Below are 23,636 nucleotides of genomic sequence, written 5' to 3'. Positions count from 1 at the left end.
TCAGCAGAACGCTTTGTGTTTCCACTTGTCGTTCGCAGCCCTGAACTATCAAGAGCCAGGCCCATCCCTGCTATGCTCTAGGAGAGTGTTTAAGCTATTAAGTCACAAGCCTTTCTGCAGGAAACAGTTGTTGAATGAATGCATAAACATTAATCAGAGCAGGAACTGCGATCCCCATTTTTTCACTTCTGTTTGAGAGCTCTGACCACTGGCCCACAGTCAGGCAGCTCATGGACTATACAGCCTCTCCCATCCCTCAAATCTGCAGTCATTTCACACGAAGTGCCTCGCCATATCCTGGAATGGTCTGTGCACTGGTGAGGGCACACACCTGAAGAATGGGAGATGGGATTTTTGACATCAGCAGCTTGCCAGGATGCTCCTCAGCAGTGGAGTTCAGGCGACTTGGAGCAGGGATTGAGGTGCCTGGTGGGCATCATCATCAGAAGCTGAAGCATCAGCAGAGTTTGGGCACTTCCCAGAAGAGATGGAACATGATAGAGTGGCTTGCAGGTCTTGGATTTGGACTTGGGCTTCTAAAATCAGAGCTAGATGGGACTTGAGATTAAGTCTCTTATGGAACTGGCCCCAAATTACTGACCAATGCTGCCTATAAATTGTTCTTCCTTAAACCTTTCAGGCTGCTGGCCTGATTTTGGAGAAAAGCAGCATTTTAACAGCTGACAAGAGTATGGGGAGCACACAATGCCCATAAGTCATTAATTCTTGAGGCTGAATTTACTGAAGAGATAATGGATGAAACCTGACTCTGCTAAGCTCTCGGCTCCTTTCCTAGCAGTGTTCAGTAGTTAATTTAAATCTCACTTAGGAACTACTTGCGGCACTAGAAGTCCTCCAGGCATACTCTGTTAAACTTTTAAAATATATATCCCTGTCCAGATTGCCATTAGGATATCATATATCATTTATGAATTTCTTTTTTTAATGTTGGCAATGGCACGGAGGTTGGTGACCACAGCTCAGCTTTATTCCAATAAATTTTTCTCTTCTTTAGCATTCCCTCACCGGTGCCAAAACTTGGCTTTCACAGTCTGTCCTGTGGAAAGTGTGCGAGTTCCCTTGTTACAGCAGCAGCACAAAATGAATTAGACTGGAGACTGGAAAGGAGGTTTTTATTTGGAAACGGAGAGACAAGACTTGTTTCAAATGAGTAGGCATATAGCAATCAGCTGAACTACTCAGGATGATAAAGGTGAACACCGTACGTGTCACTGTCAAGGTTGGAGGCATCTTGTCGGGATTGTTTTGGAGTCTGAGATTTGTACGGGTTCTTTTCAGGAGGACAGCTTTATTAAAACAGGTAGTCGTTGCCTCTTGTCTTTCATTATCATTACGTATCTGCACTTAGTAGATTTTTTCTTTCACTCTCCCAGATTGGTGCATTGGTTTCAAAGTAATGCCCTAGAAGTCATCAGTAGTGTGAATCTTAGCCAAAAACTGATCTCGATTAGCCTTCAATTTGGAACGTGCATCTTGTAATTCAGAAAGTCAAAATGTTGGTTCAATTTTGCACTATTTTCTTGAAAGAGTAAGAATTAAATTTGAAGTGTTTGTGGTGGAAGGGGTTTTCTCCAGTCTTCTGAAGCAGAGTATTTCTCTTGAGTTTCGCTGTCCTTCAGGTAAGTTAAAGTAACTTTGCCCTTAAAAATGCTGAGGTTTTAATATTTCTCTCCCTTTCTTCTCTAGAACGTATCGTGGCTAGAGGAAAAGGAGAAGGAGGTTGTCAGTGCATTGCGCTACTTTAAGACTATTGTGGACAAAATGGCAATTGATAAGAAAGTTTTAGAGATGCTGCCAGGTTCAGCAAGCAAAGTGCTGGAAGCCATCCTCCCCTTGGTGCAGACTGATCCACGCATCCAACAAAGGTAACTTTCCTTCTTTGGTTTTGGAAATATGACAGATCTGCAAGCTTCTTTGTTTCTTAAGTCTGAAGAATTATATCACACAGGAGACAGAAAAAATGCTGTAGTAGCTAATAAATTGACTACCATTTTTATTAATTATGCGGTAGTTTTTAAACGTAATTTAAAAGCAAACTCCCTGCTGTGAAGAAGCCCATGCTATGGAAAGATAAAACAAGTTAGAATGGATTCAGAGAGGAGGAAAGACTGATTCTTAGCATGAATGTAGAAATTCATCATTTACTAGCTATCTTATTCTCTAAATTCTGTACGGTTTCTGAAGTCCATGGTAGTATGCTAAAAGCTAGCAAAGTCCAATAGCTTCTACCTGAAAAACAGCTTATCTTCAGGGTAATCCCTTTCTGAGTTCAGTTTATCTGTCCCGATATTAGAGAAGTCAGCCTGTACTGTTTGCTGCTTTGGTTTTGAATTTACTGGACCAGATACAGAACAGAAGTAAACAGATGTATTTCAGTAGATTAGCCAGTTCAAGTTCATTCCTGTGTGCTCTCAACAGATTATTTATAGGTTTGCTCTGATGCCTACTGTATTATGTTTTAACCAGTTAGGCAATGAGTTTGAAGCCAAAAAAGATGTAGAAATTTGCCAAAACAAAGCTCAGCATGCATTATAAGAGTCTGTGGAGTCATCAAGCCACGGAGATACAGCTGCTGTTCATAGATGCTGGAGCAATTGATTTAAACAAAGCAAGCAAACATCGCTGAATAATAAAGAATGAGCAGAACTAGCACACACAGACAAAAGCACAAAATTAAGCAAGAAATGCACAGATTTTTGGTTTCTGAATCCTGCCAGTTTTTGCACTGTTCCTGTTTGTTTTCCCAGTAAGCATCTCCAAATTTCTTGTTTGAGATGTTTATTTCAGTTCTGATGCAGGAAAGGTTTATGGTATGGCTAAGACAGCTAGCTGTAGGGTGCTGATATTTCATAAACAGATGCTTAGTGCTTTTTGGTCCTGATGCATAGGGCCTGGTTTTCTGTGACAGTACAAATGGAAGGACACAATGGGTGACTAAGAGCTGTGGCTGGGACGGGAGACGTGCAATTTAGGTTAGGTTTGTAGAAGTACAAAGAGCAATAGCTGTTAGAATTGGAGCATTCACCAGGCTTCTGGGTTCAGACACAGAAGTTTCTTCCCTTGCTATCAGGTTTCCCACAGTCATTAAATTTCTGACAAGCACCTGCTTTCACTTAATAAAAGAAAGAACAAACTTTCCCCTTACATCAGGAGAACATGTAAAATGTCAGCAAATATTTTTAGGATAGATAGAAAATGTCATCTTTGTAGTCACTCGCTTTGATTTGTGTATCTACTGGGTGTTTGCTGGGCGATCTTTTCTTCCAATAATATATTTGGAAATAAATACCAACTACATGGTCTTTAGCAGCAGCAGCAGCAATATTTCAGACGGTTCTATTCTTCAAATCCCTTATAACCTCTCTCTTAGTAGTAGGGTAGTGTAGCCTCGACAATTGGATATCCTCAGTTAGCCCGTGAACAGAACTTTTATGGCTAGTTGTCAGTGGAGCAGTCTGTACACTCTGGAAATGGCATGCATTACAGCACGGATCCTGTGTGTATGTTCTGCCTTGTTTGACTTCACAGATAAAAAGGGGATTTGACATTCTCAGAAAGCCATGTCCTTTCATGCCTACCTGTACGCTTTATTTTGAGTCGTGGCAGGGCATAAAGGGGTGGTTTTGATGGTAAATCCCCCTCAAGAAAAGCAAGCAAGGCTTGTGTCAGTGTGGAAGAAAGCCCTACAATTACTGTTGGACTTCTTTTTGCTTGAGGGGAAGCATTTGCATCAAGGAAAAAAGTAATTAAATCTAGCACAGAATGGGCTTTCAATTACTGCCTCTTTAGGAGGAAGCAGGCTGAAGATTAATGGCAAAGAAATCAAAGCCATAGAAAGAGATGGGGGAGGGCCCTATTTGGGAAATATCTCCTACGAAGATAATTTCGTTTAAAATTAGAACAACTGGCAAGCACCATGCTTTTAAAACAAACAAACAGAAAAGCACTTGCCATTGTTTGTATCCCTCTGGTTGTAACTTGACAATAGTTTTATCCCTGGTTCTGCAAACCTGGTTCACCTCAATAATCTCATTGAAGTTTGTGGGCTTGATTCTCTTCTCACAGATAATGAAATTACTGGAGTTAAGCCAGTGTAAAATGGATACCAGACAGAAACGGGAAGGTTCAGAACACTCTTATCAGTAATGATGGCAAGATTGCACCTTCTCTTATCTCTTTATGGTTTTGATGCAGTTTGAAATTGATTTAACTTTACAAAGAATTGTTGAAGCATTGCCATCAGCAGTCCTGTTAGCACACCTTGTTTAGTAATGAAGTAAGTGTTTTCAGAATAGCCAGGAAAATGCCTGCAAGCACTGTTGTTACAGTTAACTTTTATTTGGAGTTGTCATCCTTCCAAAATTCTTTTTTTTTTTTCCTTCAGAACAATAGCTTCAGTTCTGTTTCTCATTAAAAGCAAAACAAAGCAACACCCTTCCTCTTCCAGACCTGAAATTCATTCAGTTCAATTTCTGTTAAGAAGCAAGTTTTAATTACATGTTTTCAGGCGTTATAAACAGTGAGAAAATGATTTGTAAAAGAATGAATAGTCATCTCTCAATTATCTAAGACGTTTTTGGGAGAGTTAATAAGGAGGAAGAAAAGCATAGTTAATGCTGAAATAATATCAATTAGACTTAACTACAGGATACAGTAGTTACCTTTGAAGTTAAGGCATAGGATGGAGGTATAAATTAAAAGGGGAAGAGCATTCTTCTGAGCATTGCTGTGTTGACTTGCAGCCCAGATAATGGGTTGGTTGTACTTTCATGCTGTTGTTCCATTTGGTACTGGTGAACAGGAGAGCAACAGAAACGGAGTCGAAACCCTGGCTTTGTCACCTGCTAAACACAAATGATGAATGTCAGAGTTAAAAAGAGAACAACAGAGGACACAATCAAAATTTTAACAGTATGAAATACACTTTAAGTCAAGCACTTTGTAGAAACTTCTGGTATTATCTCCACAATTTCATTTTATTTATTTTTCTTGTCTATTTCCTTCCATGCCGTCCAGTTCTGCCATCTCATCCTGCTACAGCCGTGTGTACCAGAGTCTGGCCAATCTCATTCGCTGGTCTGATCAAGTGATGCTGGAGGGTGTGAATTCGGAAGACAAGGAGATGGTGACAACAGTTAAGGATGTCATAAAAGCTGTTCTGGATGGAGTTAAGGTACGTGAGACAAGTACTGTACATTATAGAAAGTATACAGTGTCTGTGTTTTAGAAAAGATCTAGGTGAAAATCTGAAGTTTTGAAGTGCAGGTAAGATCTATTCTTGGCTTCAGTAAACTTACTTCAGATCAACAGCTCAGTAAGTGAAATGATCCTGCTTGGTGTGCTGTTTAAAGACTAGCATAAATGGCTTCACCATTAGTGTGCACTTCTAAAATGTTTACCCTGGCATTTGGATGGCTTGCAAGAAGCCCTAATTCTTTATTGAGCATTGTATTGCTCAATCTAGTTTTTTCTAGTTTTTTCCTATTGCTCAATATAGTTTTCCTTCCTCGCTGTAGCGAGGTGGGGGTTGGCCTGTTCTCCCACGTGCCTGGTGACAGGACGAGGGGGAATGGGTTTAAGTTGAGCCAGGGGAGTTTTAGGCTAGATGTTAGGAAGAACTTCTTCACTGAAAGGGTTGTGAGGCATTGGAACAGGCTGCCCAGGGAAGTGGTGGAGTCACCATCCTTGGAAGTCTTCAAAAGACGTTTAGATGTAGAGCTTAGGGATATGGTTTAGTGGAGGGCTGTTAGCGTTAGGTTGGAGGTTGGACTTGATGACCTTGAGGTCTCTTCCAACCTAGAAAATTCTGTGATTCTGTGATTCTATTAATTTTTCAGCAAGCCATTCTCCCCATCTCCCATGCAGATTACAGGTCAGAGTTTGTATATTTTATGTCTAGACAAAATTTAACGGAAATGCTTCCTGTCAATGCCTACAGAGAAACAAAGATTCCAACTTCATCTTTTAACGTAAGGTTCAAGGTATTTGTCAGTGATACGTCACCGCTTTCAGCAGTTGGATTAGGGTGTGGGACCGGTGATGAGCTAAGCTCAGTTTTCTGGAGATTAATTTTGCATAACTAATGGAAACGTTTAACAGAAACCTTTGTATCCTTTGTGAGACCTGCTTACAGTATTCCCTCCCTGCCCTACCCAGGAAAATCTGTTGGCTTCTCTTCTACCTCCCAGTAAGTTTTTGGTACCTATTATTTCTTACTGTCCCTTACTGTTTTCCCTCTGCTGATGGCCACAGAAGTTGTGCGTTCAGCTGTCCTGGCACTGCAGTTAAAAGTTTGCTTGACACAGGCTCAGGACACTGGTGGAGAGACCATCATATCTCCTAGAAATCTTATTCTGAAAACTGTAGAGAAAGTTAAGCAGGGCTGAATTGAAAGAGGAATGTTTAAAGGAAGCACAGTAGGACATTTGGGGTAGATTTTGAAGATCTGCAGCAGGTTTTTCAATTGGATTGGTATATCAGGAGCAATTATCTTTCACTGTACTCAAACTCAGTTTAGTTTCTGTTACCCAGAGTTAAATGTAAAAATCAAATGGATCTCCCAAGCTTTGCCTGTCACGTTTTCAGGAGTCTTGGTGTGTTGTTTGCGTGCTCTGAATATCTCTGTAACGTTACTTAAGCACAGCTACTAAACCCTAGTGTGACTTGCTGAGCCATTAAAACAAACATCTTTCAAACAAAACATTTCCATCACCAAAAGATGACAGATTTTCCAGGATTATTTTGCACAATATGCCCTTCAACTTTAAGCTCCAGATTTGGAAGGTAAAGCCAGTATTAAATTTGCACAGCAGGGTGGAGAAGAAGAGTTGAGCGTCACATCCCAGCTTCTGTTAGCGTTGGAATTCAGCAGCAATTTGTAGTACGTGGAAATCTGCACCGTGGTAGCTGAACTTCAGGACCCCAGTAAACAGTGAGACAGTTCACCCAGCTTAATGAACAGGTTCACTTAATGAACCTGTAGGGTCCCGTGTTAGCACAGGATCCAGGCTACAGTGGTGCGGTCTCGTTGCATCAGACTCGGACACCGGCTGTCCTTTCACTTCAAGCAAGATTTAAACACCTGGTTCCTGTGGCTTCCCAGCCAAAGCACCGTGCCTGTCGGAGGGGGAAGCTCTGGGACGTCTGCTGGAAGTGATGCAGGGATGTCCGTGCACCGCTACGCCTGAGCTGTTAAGCCCTGCTGAGCAGCGTGGATGTAGCAGTCTCCTCTTGCCGTTGGACTAAAAGTTATTTTGGCCGTCCACTTGGAGCTGGCTCGTGTCTGGTCAGCTCGGAGCGTGATTAGAGCAGATGTGAGGCCGTCTGGGCAGATATGGATGTGTCTGCCCATCCTCGGGTCAGCGTTTGGAAGTGGCTCGAGCTCATCTCCTGCTGCCTAGCAAGGAGCGAGGCTTATTTTAGAAGGGCCAAGGCAGCCTTCGTATCTGGAAGCAGAACTGAGAAGTTGGACACTTCTCTGCTGTGGGGAGCTTTTCTTGTTTTTCTGGCAGATCACACAGCTCCACTTCCACATTTCAGTGCTTACTTCCCCCTTTACTTTCAGAACTGAGCACGAACGAGTCTCTGCTTCGCTTGTGTTATTTGCTGTTTTCATCTCAGGTTTTAGCGCCTTGCTAGCTGTGTATAACAGGAAAGAAAAAATCCTTGTTTTGATTACATAACTTCTTTAAAAAGCGCCTCATTTGGAATTTCCAGTTTGCTGAAGTAGCGTAAGTTTGTGGAGAGGCTTTAATTAGCTCTAATTACTGCTGCAGGTATCTCTGCTTGCTGATAACGAACAGCGCAACGTGCATCTGGCTCAGGCGCATGCTGATTACCTCGGTGTGCACGCTGAAGGTCCTGGCTTGGTTTCCAAACACCAGTTCTTCTTCTGGGGCTAGGGGAGAGGAGAAAAAGCCAGGGTCTGGGCAATCCGGTGGTGTTTGTCTAAGTTTAGAGGAAGAAGTGGTCCCCTCAGGTGTTGTCAGTCATTTGTTGTCTCAGTGTCTCTGGTGTGTGGTTTTATTATTTGTTCGTCTCCACAGCAGCCATGTGCTGAATAATTCTGAAGACACTTTAGAGCCAAACGTGCCTGTTTCACCTTGTAACACACGCTCCCATGTGGTGGGCAGGCGTGCAGCCACAGCAGCCGGTGTAACAGGGAAGCTTCCCGAGCCCTTTGGCCCTGGGTGTCAGTAACGATGACAAATGATGGGGGCATTTTTCCTTCCATAGCCCTTTCTGTGGCCAGGAGCATCTATGGAGCATTTTGGCTTTAGGTCTGAATGCCCAAGTGTTTTATTTCCCTTATCACGCACTGTGTGGCTGCTCTTGCTCGGGAGCACCTGGTGGTCCTGCAGGGTAGGTTTGAGCCCAGGGAAGTCTCCAGAAACCTCTTCAGCAGTGGGGGTTTGTCCCGAAGGCAGGAGGTGACAATCCCCTGGGTCACCACTCACTCCTGACACTGACTCAGAGCGTGGGGCCGGCTGCAGCCAGAGGCATCAAGCGGTGTCACTCGGGTTTCCAAATTGCACAATTCACAGAAAAGCCTTGTTTGGGGATTGTAGGCTCCCATTCCTGTGATGCTCTGTAACCTTTATAGGGGAATTTGGAAGTCGAAAAGGAATAGCAAGTTTTTGATTAAACATCATTCTGAAAGAGAGAATGAAACAGTGGAAAGTCCATCTTCAAAAATCAGTTTCTCCTATGAGAGCTGGGGACCTGGGGACATTCATCAGAGAAATCTGAGGTCAATTCAGTATCTGCTTTGCTTGTGTGGTTCTTCTGTGATAAAAGAGCCTTAATTATTTTACTTTTCTATGTAGTGTGTGATGTACCTTACCACAGGAACATTAGAGGTTATCAGAAGCCCTGACAGTGTTGTGTCCGTCTTTGCCCAGCGTTTACCTGTTGGCAGATGTGGCCCTGTTTGGAGGTGGTGTTGGTGAGGTGCTCGGCTGTGGTCAGCCTAGTGCTGGGCTTTTTCTTATCGAGGCTTCTCAGAAAATGCTGTTCCTGGCCAGGGCTCTTCTCTGTCTGCCCCAGACAGGAACAGGTTCATAGCCTTAGCCCAAACGGACATTTGGGTGCTCTCTTCCTCCCCAATGTGTGGGGGATTTTCCAAGACAGCTTCTTTACAGCTGAGCGTTTTGTTGTGTGCCGGGGGGACACGGTGTAAATTATTTCTGTGCCCAAGCTCCCACCGAGATTCTGAGTGTGATGTCTAAACCCAAATCAGTTGGGGTGTACACTTGATATGGCCTGTGCTTTCCATCCCTCGCACATCCAGGGCAGTACTTTGTTCCTGTTGTTGTACATCTGCTGTCTTGTGGAAGTTCAGCTTTAAATAGAGCCTTATACAGAAATACGTGGGCTAGAATATTCTCATTCCTCAGAAGGAAGAGGCAGTGACAGTTTCTGACCTCAACAGGCGTGAATGTGACGATGATAACGGAATGATGACACTGTACTTCAGGCTGCTTTAAAAAATATACAGAATAAAAAATTGATCCCATATAATTTCCTTTGCATAATATGCTGGGAAGCCAGTACAGTCAGGAGGCGCTGCCAGTTATCCAGCCTAGCTGTAAGAGGGCACGTGTTTGTGAGCAGTAGATCTCTTTGTTGGCCTCAGACACCTGTAAAATGTTCTCTCCATCCTTCTGCTGTGAGTGATTGTGGTTTTGACTGCTGACAGACCGGTAGTTCAGGATTATCAGCCCTTATCTCTTTATCTGCAGCCTTATCTGTCTATAGCAGATACACTGTGATAGTTCCCTGAATTACTGAGACTTCCACTGCTAGCATGTTAAAAGTTGGCTTTGGGGGAAGCTGGCCTTTTAGTAAAGGTGTTCACTATTTAATTTGTTGTTGGGCATCTTACAGAAAACCTTTTTTTTTTTTAATGAATGCATGAAAGACTTGTTTATGGAATATAAAGCAATTAGTTGACTCTTTTACTGGGTAAATGAAATACTTAACTGCAGAAGGTATTTCTGTGCTTTATGTAAAGTCAGCTTGCCATTGTCTAGAGTATTGTGGGAAACATGCTTGTGATGACAGAGGGAAGAGGAAGCACAGCAAAAAGACACGTATGTGGCTTTGTGCAGAATCCCCATAAGGCCACGATTTGTGGCTAAAATGCTTAAATATGGCTAAACTGCTGCTGGGTGCAGGCTGTTCCCTGCACCACCTCATTTGTGGTATCAGATTTACACCCAGCTCACAGCTTTCTTGGTGTCCATGCCAATGTTAATCCATACCTGGTAACCAAGAGTGCATTGCAGTGGCATCCCTTTTTGTCCTAGAAGGTTTGAGTGTTACATGTGTAATAATTCTTGCCTTTTTCTTCTCTCCCCTCCACCCATCAGGAGCTGGTCAGACTCACGATTGAAAAGCAGGAGCATCCCTCTCCCACCAGCCCAGTTAAACCCAGTTTACCAGCATGTAAATCTGACAGGTGGGTCACTGACAAACATGTGTCATGCATGCAATCTAATGCAGTAGCTGCAATTATTTCTGGCTACTGATAATTGGATTAAAGCACTCAAATATTTTTCACAATGGATAGCATAGTGCTTTTTAACATAGTCTTATGCATTACAGTGGGACAACTTGAAAGAACAATATGCCATAATAGGGAAGTTACCAAAATCTGGCAATGAAGCATCACTTGGCCATGGTGTGCACGTTGTATTCTGTACATACATCTAATTCTACTTGCAGATGTGAATTCTGCCTTCTGCTGTAGGTTTCTCTCATGGCATATGATTTAAAGTACGTATTAATCTGTCAGCATGCTGCATTCCAGCGGTGTTTTATGATCTACAATCTGTATTTTGCTTGTTACAGCCCATCAGAACTTCCTCTTACAGACCGAGAAATGGAGATCCTAAACAAAACGACCAATATGACTCAGTCAAATGAGCTACTGACTGACTCCATGGATGAAGAGGTTGCACCTCCTAAACCCCCTCTGCCTTGCATTCGTGTGGCAGAAAACAGGTAATGCTGGCCAACTAGCAGTGCCTCTTACCAGCCTCTTGTTTTTTTTTCAATATTCTTGTCAAAATGTGTATGAGAGGTCATTGTGAGTGTTAGTAATGCCTCTGCATTTCTAGCCCTCCATGGTAATTCTTCGCAGCTCCTGCAGTCTGTTCATGACTTTATGTTCTTTGTCTTGTTTTGAGCAGTACCCTTCATTGTGTTTTCCTTGCTTTTTTTTTTTTTATGTGAGGATAGTAATGCTTGAGCCTCTCAGATGAGAGGCATTGCCTAAATGCATCAAATCTTTTATTTAAAGCCATGTAAATGCACACCGTGTTCTGCACAGCACTGCGCAGCAGTTTCCTGTGCAGTTTTAGTTGTGGTGTGTGCTTTTATATCCAGTGGGAAATGTTCTCTTAACCTCGGCTGGAAATTACCAGCCTGTCCTGCACATCCAGGGGGTTCTGCGTTGGTTGTCAGCCTAAGAGTGAAAGGAGTCACTACTGTGTGAAAAAAATCTTTTACTCTGCTGTTCTTACCCTGTTCTGCGAGTAACCACATGAAAGTTTCTACGTTCTATTTTGGGACGGAAAAGAAAACCCCCAATTTACAGCTTTTTGGTGTGTGTGTGTATGATGTTTTTCTTCTCTAGTACTGGTGCTAATGGATGGTGTGAAAATGCGTGTCGTGTGCTAATTTGAAAATACAGCATTGAGGGCTGTGGTTAGCAGAAAAAAAAAATCCCATTTCAATGTGTATTATGAATTCTCATGGGTTATATTATAAAAATTTCCCATTATGATCCAGGAACAGAATATGTGTGCTCTTGGGAACCTCGTAGGTTTGGTAACTGCCAGAATTATTTGTCATTAGAAGCAAAACCTAAATGTACAGTGGTTGAAATCTCACTGGTTACTACTAGTGGGTGTTTAATAATGTGTGTATCCACACCGATTAATGCCAAAACGTGGGCCCATGCTGCATATATGCATGACAATACTGACTGACCTGTTGCCTCAAGTTCACCAGGAGTGGAAAAAGGCAGACGGAATTTTCCTGACCTGTAAATTTTTGCAACTTTGAACCCCTTTCAAACCTGGAAGGTTTGAGGAGGAGGAAGAAGAGACTTGTGTGAAATGAAAGCTTGTTCAGGTCAACCAAAACATTTCATTTGGACTTCCACCACTTTCATTTAAAAATAATTGCTGTGCTAATTAGCTTCATTAAAAATAATTTTTCAAACAGCAATTATTTTTGTTTCTGAAACACTAACTCTTTTCCAAGCTTAAAAAAATAAATCATTGCACAGGACCTTCCCTGTGAGAGTGTTCTTAAATCGGTGTTTGTCACCACTTCGTTGAATAGCTTCTGGCCAGCTTTGGACAAGAAACTGTGAGGTTTGAGCCTAGCAAGGCAAAGGCTTTCTGCAAAGCCAGCTCCTGAAGCCTCTGAAAGTCTTTCTGATGGTTGAGTAATGGAAGCATTAATGCCTCTTGTGTCTTGCAGCCCTCCTCCAGCCTTGCCCCCTAAAAAGCGGCAATCAGCACCTTCCCCAACCAGAGTGGCAGTTGTGGCCCCCATGAGTCGAGCCACCAGTGGGTCCAGTTTACCCGTTGGAATCAACAGACAGGTAATTGCATCACCCCTTTGTGAAAGCCAAGGGGGACGTGCTGCGGAGCGGAGCAGAAGCTCAGAGAAATGCTGGGTCCTGCAGCCGTGCGGTTCCCAACACGCCCCTGCTCGTCCCAGGCAGCCCCATACTGAGGAGTGCTGCAACGGGAGCTTTAGTGGCAGGAACGTTGATGTAAGAAATCATGGGAAGGAGCTGAGTTTTTTTTTTACATTGCTGTTGTACTTGAATAATGAATTTCTACAAACTTTGTTGCCTTGAGGTGTAGCAGAATGTGAAAATCAGAAAGGTAGAGTGGTGCTGTGTCAAATAGACCAGGGTGTAGGGCGGTTGGCTGAACTTACAGGATATTACCAAGGCTTACTTACAGGCCAGGGATCCTGTAGCAGATTGACATCAGAGGTCTGTATCCATCCAGTCTCAGTTTAAGACATCTTTTAACCTAAGCAGTAATGTAAGCATCTGCTCTGACGGCTACAGGTGCTTTGGGGAGATTTGCAAATTTTCTGGTAGAAGCATGGAAAACTTCGGGCTGTGTGTGTTAGTCATAGCCTATCGCTTATGCTAATGTGGGGTTTACAGGATTGTAAATGAATCATTTTTCTTCACACCTTCAGAAACTGATTGACTCAGCAGTGAGGACTTGAATCATGTTAAAAGTGCAGCAAAATCGAATCTTGTCCTCCTCAGCTCTGGCTTAGGGAGGGAGCCTCTGCTGTCAGCTGGCTGACCCAGCTAAAGCCGTGGCAGTGCCTCAGTTACTGGTACGATCACACTTACACTGGTTTGCAGGGGTGGGAATACCTGAGAGGTTGGCCTGAGGTAATTTCTGAAATAGAAATGTAGTCATAGGCACAGAGAGCTGACGTTAGCTGCATCCCACTATCTCTTATTTACCCTTTGCATACACAAAAACTAACCAAATATTTGATGAAGCCCGTTATTTAATGAGAATTCTTGCCATCCAGTTACCTCGTATCAGTGCCTTGATGAACAGCCGTCAGCTGTGTGTGGCGGTGAGGAACTCACTCACCTCAGCAGCTGGTGATGTCCTCTGTGGATCACAGCACGCCCTGCAAATGCACACAGAGCTCCCTACACAGGCTTGCTCTGCCACGTGCCCTTTAATCAGAGTTTTTCTGGGGTTCTGGTGTCTAAATAGGGAGGGCGAGCAGCACTGATCCTCTCCCTCCCTGGTTTTCTTACCACAGCTGTCAGGTGTTTGTTCCTTGGGTTGGTCCTTAAAACTAGCAAGCCGCCAGGAATGCTGATGATTTGTTGTTTTGGTTTTTTGTTTGCTCTGCCTCAGGATTTTGATGTTGACTGCTATGCCCAGAGAAGGTTGTCAGGTGGAAGCCACTCCTATGGGGGGGAATCTCCTCGCCTCTCACCGTGCAGCAGCATCGGCAAACTCAGCAAGTCAGACGAGCAGCTCTCCTCTCTGGACCGCGACAGCGGTCAGTGCTCTCGCAACACAAGCTGTGAAACGTTAGGTAAGCAGGGACGTGGCCAGGGCTGCCGAAGGAGCCCCCATCACTCCCGTTTGGGAGCTGTCATAGCCATGACGCAGTAAATAGATTGTGCTTGTAACTGTCAGCCTGCAGTTACTGCAGGCGGTTCTGTGCAGAATTACATCCCGTTGGATAGGAAAAAGCCCAGGGGAATGTGTTCCCTAGCTATAGATGATTGTGTTCAAACTCAATTCAGCTCTCAAGGGGAATGTTTGGTTGATTTCAACCTTGCCTGCAGACATCAGTAGGAAGTAGCAGCCCTGCTAGACTTCTAGGAAATAAAACAAAAATGTAAATATGAAATATAGTGATGTCTGCAGTGACCTACCTATTGAATTTGTGTTGTTTGTTTGCTAGCATGAAGAATTAAGGTAAGAGTTTTATTTAGTCTGGGCTTTACTGAAGGTGTAGCAAGATGGTCCCCGTTGCAAGGAGATTAAGAGAATAGTGCGCTCTGATTAAGTGAACAGCTTAATTAACTGATGGAATGGGATGGGCTGAACGGTAAAAGAGAGAAACTGATGGATGATTCTCCTTTCCTCCCTGTTTAACCAGATCAATCTGATCACTATGACCCGGACTATGAATTCCTGCAGCAGGACCTCTCGAATGCTGATCAGATACCTCAGCAGGTGCCAGGTATCCTCAGCCCCTTGCCAGAGTCCCTGGGCGAGTCTGGCTCCCCTTTCCATGGACATACTTTCCAGCTCCCACAGGGCAGCTCTCCTCCGCTGGAATTTTGCAGCCTCTCAGGAGCTGCGCAGCCAACAGAGACTCCTCCAGCTTTACCAGAAAAGAAGAGGAGGAGCGCAGCCTCTCAGACTTCAGATAACTCAGGCTGCAGGATCTCGTATGAAAGACACCCTTCACAATATGATAACATCTCAGAGGACGACATGCAGAACGCAGGGTCTGTCGCATCAATACCCTTCACACCACTTGCTGCTGTTTTGCCCTTCCAGCAAGGAAACTCTTCAGCACCGGTCGAATTAATGGCTGACTTTTCTAACAGTGACCCAGAGAAGCCACCACCTCTGCCGGAGAAGAAAAACAAACACAGTAAGCAAGTTCTTGTGTTTGGGTATTACTTTTATTTTTACCTTTCCCTTTTCTTGCCGTTGCCATATTTCTGATGACCACTAAGTAATGGTGACCCCAAGCCCTTGCTCACATGGGGATAAGTGTCAAAATCACTCATGGTCAGTGTCAAAGGCATGGCAGGGAAGTGCCCGTCTTTGGTGGACAGGGAATGACTGAGCCTGGAATGGTCCAGGCCCAGAGGAGATGGCAACACACAGCATCTTCATTACTTCTGCTCTGAAGTAATGAAGATTGTCTTCATTACTTACGTGTGAAGCTCTGAGACACTCTGTCTTCCAAATCTTCCTGGTTTGTCTTCCCTTTTTATGTCCATCCCTTCCCCCATTTTATAAATGTTTTCCCAGTGCAGAAAAGAATTGGGTACCTTCCAAGAGCTCAGAGAAAGGGCTGCTTTTCTGTCCAAAACTGAGCACTGCCAGTGCAGTTATTTGGCAATAAGAACATAGTCACCCACATAGCTGTGCAAGACAACCCTGTTAACCTCGTGTCCAACACTGCTGTTCTGCTACAGGATTTCATTTCCTTTGGACACCTAAGAGTTTCCCACATCATTAAAATGAGCAGCCTCTAAACGCAAAGACTCGCCATCCCCAGCCAGGCTCCTGGCACACCAGTGCCGACTGCAGTTCAAGCTCGTGACCTTATTCTAATTTTGTTAGTTCATGGCCACATAAATGTGAAACCTCTTGGCAGAAAAGCAGCCATACTGATCTGACAAGGCAGCGGTGGACTATACAGGGAGATCCAGTGGATGTTATTTTACTGGTCACTGGCTAGCTGTGCAGTTATGCACTGCATCAGAAGGTCGGGTGTGCAACTTCTGGATCAGCAGCGTTAAGCTGTATGGTTTGCAGCCCAAGTGAAGAGCTGATGGAAAAGCGCTGAACTGGCCTTCTGGCTCATTTCTGTAGTTAATAGCGTTTTCACTGGGAATAAGGTGGAAGTGAGATTGGTGTGCTGTGCTACAGCATCCGTGGTTTGTCCATTCCTTTGTAGCTTACTGTGACAGGCAATTTTTAAAAGAAAAAATAAAAAAGAAATGAAAAGTGCATTGGCTTAAAGCATCTACAGGATGTTTAAGTGACTGCTCCATGTACAAACCTGGGATCTTAATCAGATCACAAAGCCTGATCCACCTGAAAGTGGTGGTCAGGTTGTAGTAGTCTGGTTGTAGTTGAGTGTCCCCATACACAGAAAAGCTCTTCTGTCTCTCTCTGGTAAGCAAACAGTTAAAAGACACAGAAAGCAAGTAAAAAGGAGCTGAGATGCTGGTTTGCAAATGACAGAAAGGAAATAAATGCTGGCACGGTGCACAGCCAGGGCTGCTTGTTACGGTTCCTGCTGCTCTAAATACTTGCATGCAGCATCAGCTGCAAGGGGATGGGTACAGAACCTCCTCGCCGTAGGGTCAGGCCGTGTGGGCTCTGCATATGAATACCGAGGGCTGGGCCAGGATGGTTTGACATCAGGCAGGCAGGGATGGACGCAGGGCCACGCGCCTCTGTACACGTAGACAGCTTTAGTGGGGAGAGGCGCCGGGATGGGCCGTGGCTAAAAGGCAGTTGGACAGTTGAAAGAGAGACCTGGGCTGTTTGCTTTTCTCTCTAAGCCCCATGTCTTTGTTTTCTCTTATCATATAAGATGTCAAGGGGTTACTTTAAAACCGATTTTAAAAGCTCTCTTCTCATTTATTGCCCGCGCACACTTTTAACCTCAATAGCAAGGCCTCGTACGTGAATTTTCTTTGATGTTAGAACAGAGCTAACTGTCATCTGGCACTATCAGAAGCTCGGGGGATTGATCAGATTGCATTGTTAGGAAAAGCAGAAGCTGTTATCTAATGTGTTGACAGCTCTGCTGGCCTGATAAAGCCTCCTTGGTGCAGAGCTTGTAGTGGTGCCTGGGTGATACCTGACTGCTGCAGGTCTTTAGCTGCATTCATGTGACACTAAACTTGTTTCCTTCGCCGATTATCACACCACAGATCTGTGGTTGTTAGTTTTACTTTTATTTTCAACATAAAAAGGGCAAGGAAGCATTACTCAGGCCGTATAGTAGCACCCAGGGTTGGGGGCCCAGAGGCTGATTTCTGTAGATATTCTTGTGTAGTAGCACGGATGAGGCGGTGCTGCTTGCACAGCCCCAGCAAACTCCTGGAATCCTGAAGAGATGCATGAATTTGTTAAAGATCTAGAGCTGTCACAAATGCGACTTGGTTTTAGTCCCTTTGTTGTGGGTCGTCCTTTGGTGGTTGGCAGGAAATGTTGCAGCAGAGACTTTGATGGTCTATTAATAATGAACAGCAAATCCAGCTTGAGTCCACCATGTGTACTGCTGGGAGCTATGCTCAGAGGGACCTCCAAGAGTTGACTTCTCTATAATTTAAACAGGGGAGTGGTAAGCCTTTTAGACTGGCATGAATTGTGCTTTTACTGTGCTGTACATGCTACTGTGCTAGGGGCAAATGACTCCAGCCTTCTGCTTGAGCACCGCTCGCGCTCCTGCTGTACAAGGCACAGACAGGGAACAGCTTCTGCCTTGAAGAGCCTGGAGTCAGAAATAGCAAGATCCTCCCCCCAGCCAGCTTGCAGACTGGTGGCGAGGCACTTATTCATGTTTCCTTCCCTGTCACTGGGAACAAAATGCAGCCTGGTGCCCCGCAAGCAGCTGGTACTTAACTGCAGGAGCCGTGCTGGGGGCATTCTGGGCTGAGCCAGCGTGTAATGGGAGCTCTGAAAAACAGCTCTCCTCCCAGAGGTGACAAAGACTGGCTTCTTTGACCTTGACTTCTGCACTGATGTGTGATGTAACTTTAAAATTTCCATTATTTTGGCTTTTGCCTATGCTCGTGGCTCTGTCACTGCTGTGCGGGGCTGGTTGTAGCGCAGCCTGCTGACACAGCACCACAACCCTGGGGGGTTCTCTTCATCAGGTACTGCTGTGCCTTATTGTATTGCAGATGCACCTTACTGCTCATAATCTTCTAGGAATTCCTTGCAGGCCCCAGGAACCGCAGGTCCACGGGTGTTCTTGTGACACCAAATGGTTTGCTGCCTATTTTCTCCCTGCTTCCTGGACCAGCAGCTGCTCCTGCCGGCTGCGGAGCTCCCCCAGCACCGTTAGCGGCCGCCTGGCACAGCGTGAGCAGTACCCGTGAGTTTTAACCATGTGGGCAGAGCTGGTGTACGCCACCGATCCCTGAGCAGCTTTAGCTTGTCCAGAAACGACAGCCGAGGCACTGCAGGCAAGGTGTTCCTAGCCACAGTAGCCACAGTCAGTCGTTGGTTGTTTTTATTTTATTTTTTTTTCTTTCTCCTCTTTCAAATATTTTCTGCCTTGGTTCAGAACTGACATAAGCTGGGCATGGTGCTGTGGTGGGAGAGGTTCTCTGTGTCTCACTCCTCCCTTCTCTCCCGGGTGCTGCTTTCAGACCGTGTCACTCCACCCGGCTGCTGACGGGTGAGGTTGCAGCCCCCATCCCCTCCCTCTTCACAGAGCCGCTGCAGGGCGTGCGGCCCGATCTGAGCCGGTGATGTAATTTCCCATCTGCTTTTTAAATTTCTGCCTTGTTAAAAACCACACCAGGGAGGGGAGGGGAGAGAAAAGACCCTTGGCAAACAGCAGCCTCAGGAGTGGTCCCGCTGCCTTAGTACCCTGCTGAAGATGGGCAGCGGTTTAACGATGCCTGTTTTCATTTACGCTCTGCAGTCCCTACTTCTGAGCCAGGTTTGTATTTCACCATCCCAACTGTTTTTTGCTTCACCTAAAAACGGAGATGAAGACAAAGCAGAGGCAGAGACATGCTCGCCCGCCTCAGACGAGTAGTAACAAGCAGGGCATGGGAGCTGCCCTGGCAATAGGATGCATTAGCCTAATAAAGAGCCGAGATAAAAGAGCTCTTCATTATTCCCTTACAGATTGAGTTAAGGCTCTCAGCAGCATTCAGGCTTCCTACCTTGAATTACAGTAATTCAATTTTACGCAAGTATCTAATGTGTTACCCTTTTCACCAACACTTCCCAAGTCCCTACTGCCAAACAGGCTGCTGAGCCCAGGAACTCAGCTATTGATCCCGGTCTTGGGATCTGAGCACCAAGTGTAGCGCTGTTTTTGTAGGTAACTGCATGAAGGCTTGGTCTCAATTGAGCAATTTCAGCTGCATTATACCAGGACTGCCAAGCCCAAGTTCTTGGCTTTTGTCCTAATCAGTTGATGAGCTCTCAGAATGTGGCCTTTTCCCTGAAGCTCTTGTCCTCCACCCTTCTCCAAGGAGTCTGGATCCTTAGTTCACTTTTGCTGCTATAGAAATATCTCGGAACTTACCCTCTGAAGTTGTTTAAATATCTAAATGCATTTTTGGGGTGCAGGTATTAATGGGAACACCCGAGTCAACGGAATTGCAGGTACTCCAAAACACTCATTATTTCAGTAATTCGGTATTTTCTGTACCAAGACTCCATTCCAAGAGGAATGGTTTAAACCAGCAAGGATGGCGACTGTCATCTTGGTGCAGTGCTGGGAAGCCAGGAAGGTGGCCGGGGGAGGAAGAGGAGCAAGGAACACACAGCAGGGGTGCCGAAGGTCAGGATTGCAGCAGCCTTGGCAGAGCTCTGCGGGAGCTGGCAGAACTGCGGGACACGGACAGGTTGTCTGCTGGCAGCCCCGTGTGGGGTCACAGGACAGGGACAGCAGGTGTTGCCGGTTGGGATTGAAATGTACCAGCTGAGCTTTCCTGCACTCTGTTGTGTTTTTTTTTTTTCTTCTTTATTCTATTTTCTGGAGGAGGGATGTCATTCTGTGGGAAGGGGCAGCTGCGTCAGCTCCATTTCTAAGCAGAATTTAAAATACTGGAGGAAATCTGAAAAAAGGAGCAAAAGACAGGTGCAAAGCGACTCCTTCCTGCCGACACATTCGCACGGCTGCATCCTGTTTGAAGCAGGCTGGTCTGTGTCTCTCCACTTACAGGTGAACAGGGGGGTTGCCTTGGAGCTAGCATGGGAACCAGCTTCATGATGTGCAAATACTGCGCTGGGATCACTGCATTTATAGCTCTCACTGAAGCCATCCATGCAGTTCAGCTGTACAAGGAAAATGCTAGCAGAAGCTGAATGATTGCCTCCTAATGACCAAAGTTACAGAAAATGACAAGTGCACATTTATCGGGGTGGGGATGAATGATCAGAGGGTGTTGTGCTTGACAGCATATTTGCAAGAAGGCCCTAGTTAGTTCTTCCTATGACACTTAACTACAACTGTTGCTCCAGTTTGCAGGTACGTAGATTAAAGTTATTTGATTTCCATTTATTACGTACATAATAGTTCTGGGGTTTTGTAATAGTCTTCCTATGCTCCTGGGTGTCTTTCTCCCTCTTCCACACTAAAATATTGCAGCAGGAGCTAATCTTTTGTCAGAGCTACGCAGGCAGACCTGTGTGCTTTTTCACATATTTTTGAAGGATATTTTACAGATGCAAAAGTGCCCCGAATGAGATCTGATCCCATTTAAAACTTCCATCAAACAGCATCTCAGAAATGCTTTAGAATCAGCTGGATTCAGTTGCAAATTTAGAGATGCAAGGATGCTTCAGAGAGGGATGGGAGCGAAGGATATTGGATTTGAGCTCGTGGAGGAGGAAGGCGAGGTCAGTGGCACTTCTAAAAGACCAGGCTCTTGTGCCAGCAGTGGCACACGAACAGCTGAGGGACAGGTCGTGCAGGCAGGTGTTTTCCAGTAAGTTCGATCAGCTGCTAGGTTGGGGAAGCACTGCGAGCCCTCTCATTCTAGAAATCATGCTAACTACAGATAGGAAAATTGTTACAGCACAGGAATTATTACAGCTTTACTGTCAAGGTTGCATAGGTGCGAGGTGATTTGTGTCTCCTACAAAGCAGCCTGAAGTCGTTCTCTTTCTTTTGGTGACCTGGGGCATCAGCTGTTGAGGAACATTCCCCAGATTGCCCCAGGTTACATGAGGAAGGGGTTCGGTCTGAGACTTGGAGAGTCAAACCCCTCAGGTAGCTATTTGGAGACATCACTGGTTTAAGCAAAACCGGTGCCAAATTTGTTTGTGGCCTGTGACAATTTTCACTGTGTGCTGGCTTGCAGGATGGGAAGCTCACAGATTCTTTCCTCCAAGGTGATCTGCAACCTGCTGTGCGAGGCACCGCAGAAGCCTTGCTGCTGCTGCCCTGAAGCAAGGCCCAGCTGCAAGAGCAGCATGGCATCACTCCTGTTTATTCCGAGGGTGGGCACCGTGCCTGCTTGGGGCAGGACAGGCTGCAGCACGCAGACCAGAAGCAGTGAGCGTGACCCTTTTGTGTTGCAGTGCTGGCCTACATGCAGTTCGTGGAAGACTACTCGGAGCCGCAGCCATCCATGTTCTACCAGACCCCGCAGAACGAGCACATCTACCAGCAGAAGAACAAGCACCTCAGGGAAGTCTATGGCATCAACGACTCCTTCATCAGCTTAGAACCCTCTCAAGACCTGGCACCTCCACCCGCTCTCCCCCCGAAGCAGCGGCAGCTGGTGAGTGACACCCGCGGTGCCCTCCCCAGCAGGGCGCAGCAGCCTGGTGGGAGCAGCTCTGGGTTTGCTGCTCCTCCTCCTGACAGGCTGTGGTTGTGGGAGGATGGATGTCTCAGTGGTGTTACCCACCCCGTGTTCCTTGCCATCTTGTTAACACGTTTTCAGGCGTTTTGCATCATCTGCTTTGAGCTCCTGTGCTCCTTTCTTAACCCCGCGTTCAGACTATTCCCCGTCAGCTCTCAAAGTCCTGAAATGCCCTGAAAATGAGATGTTAGCCTTCCACATGGCACAGCTGAATCTGTGCCAGACTGGAGGCTTTTTTAATGATGAGTGCTTTGAAGATTTTGACACGCTGGGCGACACAATTTTCGAGAGATTGCTGCACTGTTGTTCCCAATGTTGTTTTGAATTTGTTGTCAAGGATGCCACTAATAATAACCATTTAAACATAATCACTGCTTTTATGGCTCAATCTTTGCCAGAGCCACAGAACTTTGGTCCAGCCATTATTTAACTCGTGCTTGTTTTCCACACATCAGCCCCCTTCTGAGATTCAGGATTTTACCTGTTTTCTGCAGTTCTGTGGCCGTAGGAACCAGTGGCACCCCTGCCTTTGTGTGCCCCAGGGCTTTGGTGGTGCTTTTTTAGCTTGGTTTGGTTTGGCTTGTTTGGTGAAATTGTTTCATTTATTGCCATTTAACAAGAATGTTAATTGCCTTCTGAAAAATGGATTTTCACAGTGATCTTCTGGCCATTTCAGCCTACTGGCACATAAAGGCACGTCCACAAGTGTATGTGCATAGAGTTGAACACTACATGAGCCCCATTTTCCACGTGGGGGATGAAGTCCTGGCCTCAGCAATGGCAGCAGCAGCAGCTTTATTTCCAGCCTCAGTGGCTGAAATAAAATAGATTTTGTCCTATTTCTTTTTACGGACCTTTTTTTCCTTTCTCATTTTTGACTCCAACCTCAGAGGGCTTGTTTATATTTTTCTTCATATTACCTTTTTTTAAAGAACAGCTAAAATGTTTTTAAAATGCATCGTTTTTGTCAATGCTATCTGACTGACATCGGCCATGGCTTTAATAAAACAGGAGGAGATGCTGGAGCAGAGCCATGCTCTTACCATCATCAGGGCAACTGTTGCAATATGTGCTGCCCTTATCTGTGCTAAAGTTGGACTGTCCCAGAGAGCTACTTTTTAAGGAATTGGGAAAAGCTACACAGAGTTCTAGTGCGGGAATTCACATAACTACATTCCTCTGACACAGATAGGAGTCCTAAAAAATGAACATTCCTGGCCAAATGTTAAGTAAACTGAGTATTACGCATTATTATTTTGTGGGGGTGAGACCTTAAACGTCCCGACCCATCCAATTTTTAGGGATACAGAAGGCTCTTCAGGACTCCTCTCTGAAGGATCAGGCACTTCCCCAGGGGCTCTGGTCCCCTTGTCAGAGAGATCCTTGCACGGTCCCTTGTAGTCCCTTGCCCTACCTCCTCTTAGAGGTGACCATGCCCTAGTGACAGTTCCTAATGATAGCATGGTCTCTGCATGGTCATGTAGGGTAAGTAGCAACGCACAGATTTCAAGCTGGGTCCTAATAATTGTTTATTACTGTGCTCATTATTGTGCAGAAGGGAAATCTAGCTCCTTTTTAGAGTGTGTCAGCTGAAGCAAAGCTTTTCTGTGCTGCCCTTTAATCATTACCTGGGCAGCCAAAATGTCACTGCTTTGCCTTGCAGGCATTCTTGTAGTCTTGCAGGCTTGATATTATCAAGGTGATGCTCTGCCTGAAGCAGAAGTTTCTTAAAATGCAACCTTGTGCCCCTACCTTCATCTCTCAGCTGGGAAAG

The 23,636-nt window shown here is 45.2% G+C and overlaps 1 protein-coding gene across 8 annotated transcripts in view; it reads left to right on the top strand.

The window, feature by feature from the left end:
• RAPGEF1 (Rap guanine nucleotide exchange factor 1) overlaps positions 1-23,636 on the top strand; it is an 85,620-nt gene that overhangs the window by 35,323 nt on the left and 26,661 nt on the right. For all 8 annotated transcript variants that reach the window (XM_032200278.1, XM_032200277.1, XM_032200274.1 and 5 more), the window contains 8 exons: positions 1,708-1,886; positions 5,038-5,194; positions 10,392-10,480; positions 10,873-11,025; positions 12,514-12,637; positions 13,947-14,130; positions 14,704-15,207; positions 21,576-21,778. In XM_032200278.1, coding sequence (XP_032056169.1) covers positions 1,708-1,886; positions 5,038-5,194; positions 10,392-10,480; positions 10,873-11,025; positions 12,514-12,637; positions 13,947-14,130; positions 14,704-15,207; positions 21,576-21,778 — 1,593 coding nt within the window. The remainder of the gene's footprint in view (positions 1-1,707; positions 1,887-5,037; positions 5,195-10,391; positions 10,481-10,872; positions 11,026-12,513; positions 12,638-13,946; positions 14,131-14,703; positions 15,208-21,575; positions 21,779-23,636) is intronic.

This window comes from Aythya fuligula, chromosome 19 (assembly GCF_009819795.1).
Source record: "Aythya fuligula isolate bAytFul2 chromosome 19, bAytFul2.pri, whole genome shotgun sequence".
In the NCBI taxonomy this organism is placed as follows: domain Eukaryota; kingdom Metazoa; phylum Chordata; class Aves; order Anseriformes; family Anatidae; genus Aythya; species Aythya fuligula.
Note: the sequence above shows the minus strand (reverse complement) of the source record. Positions and strands in the feature narration are given on the sequence as shown.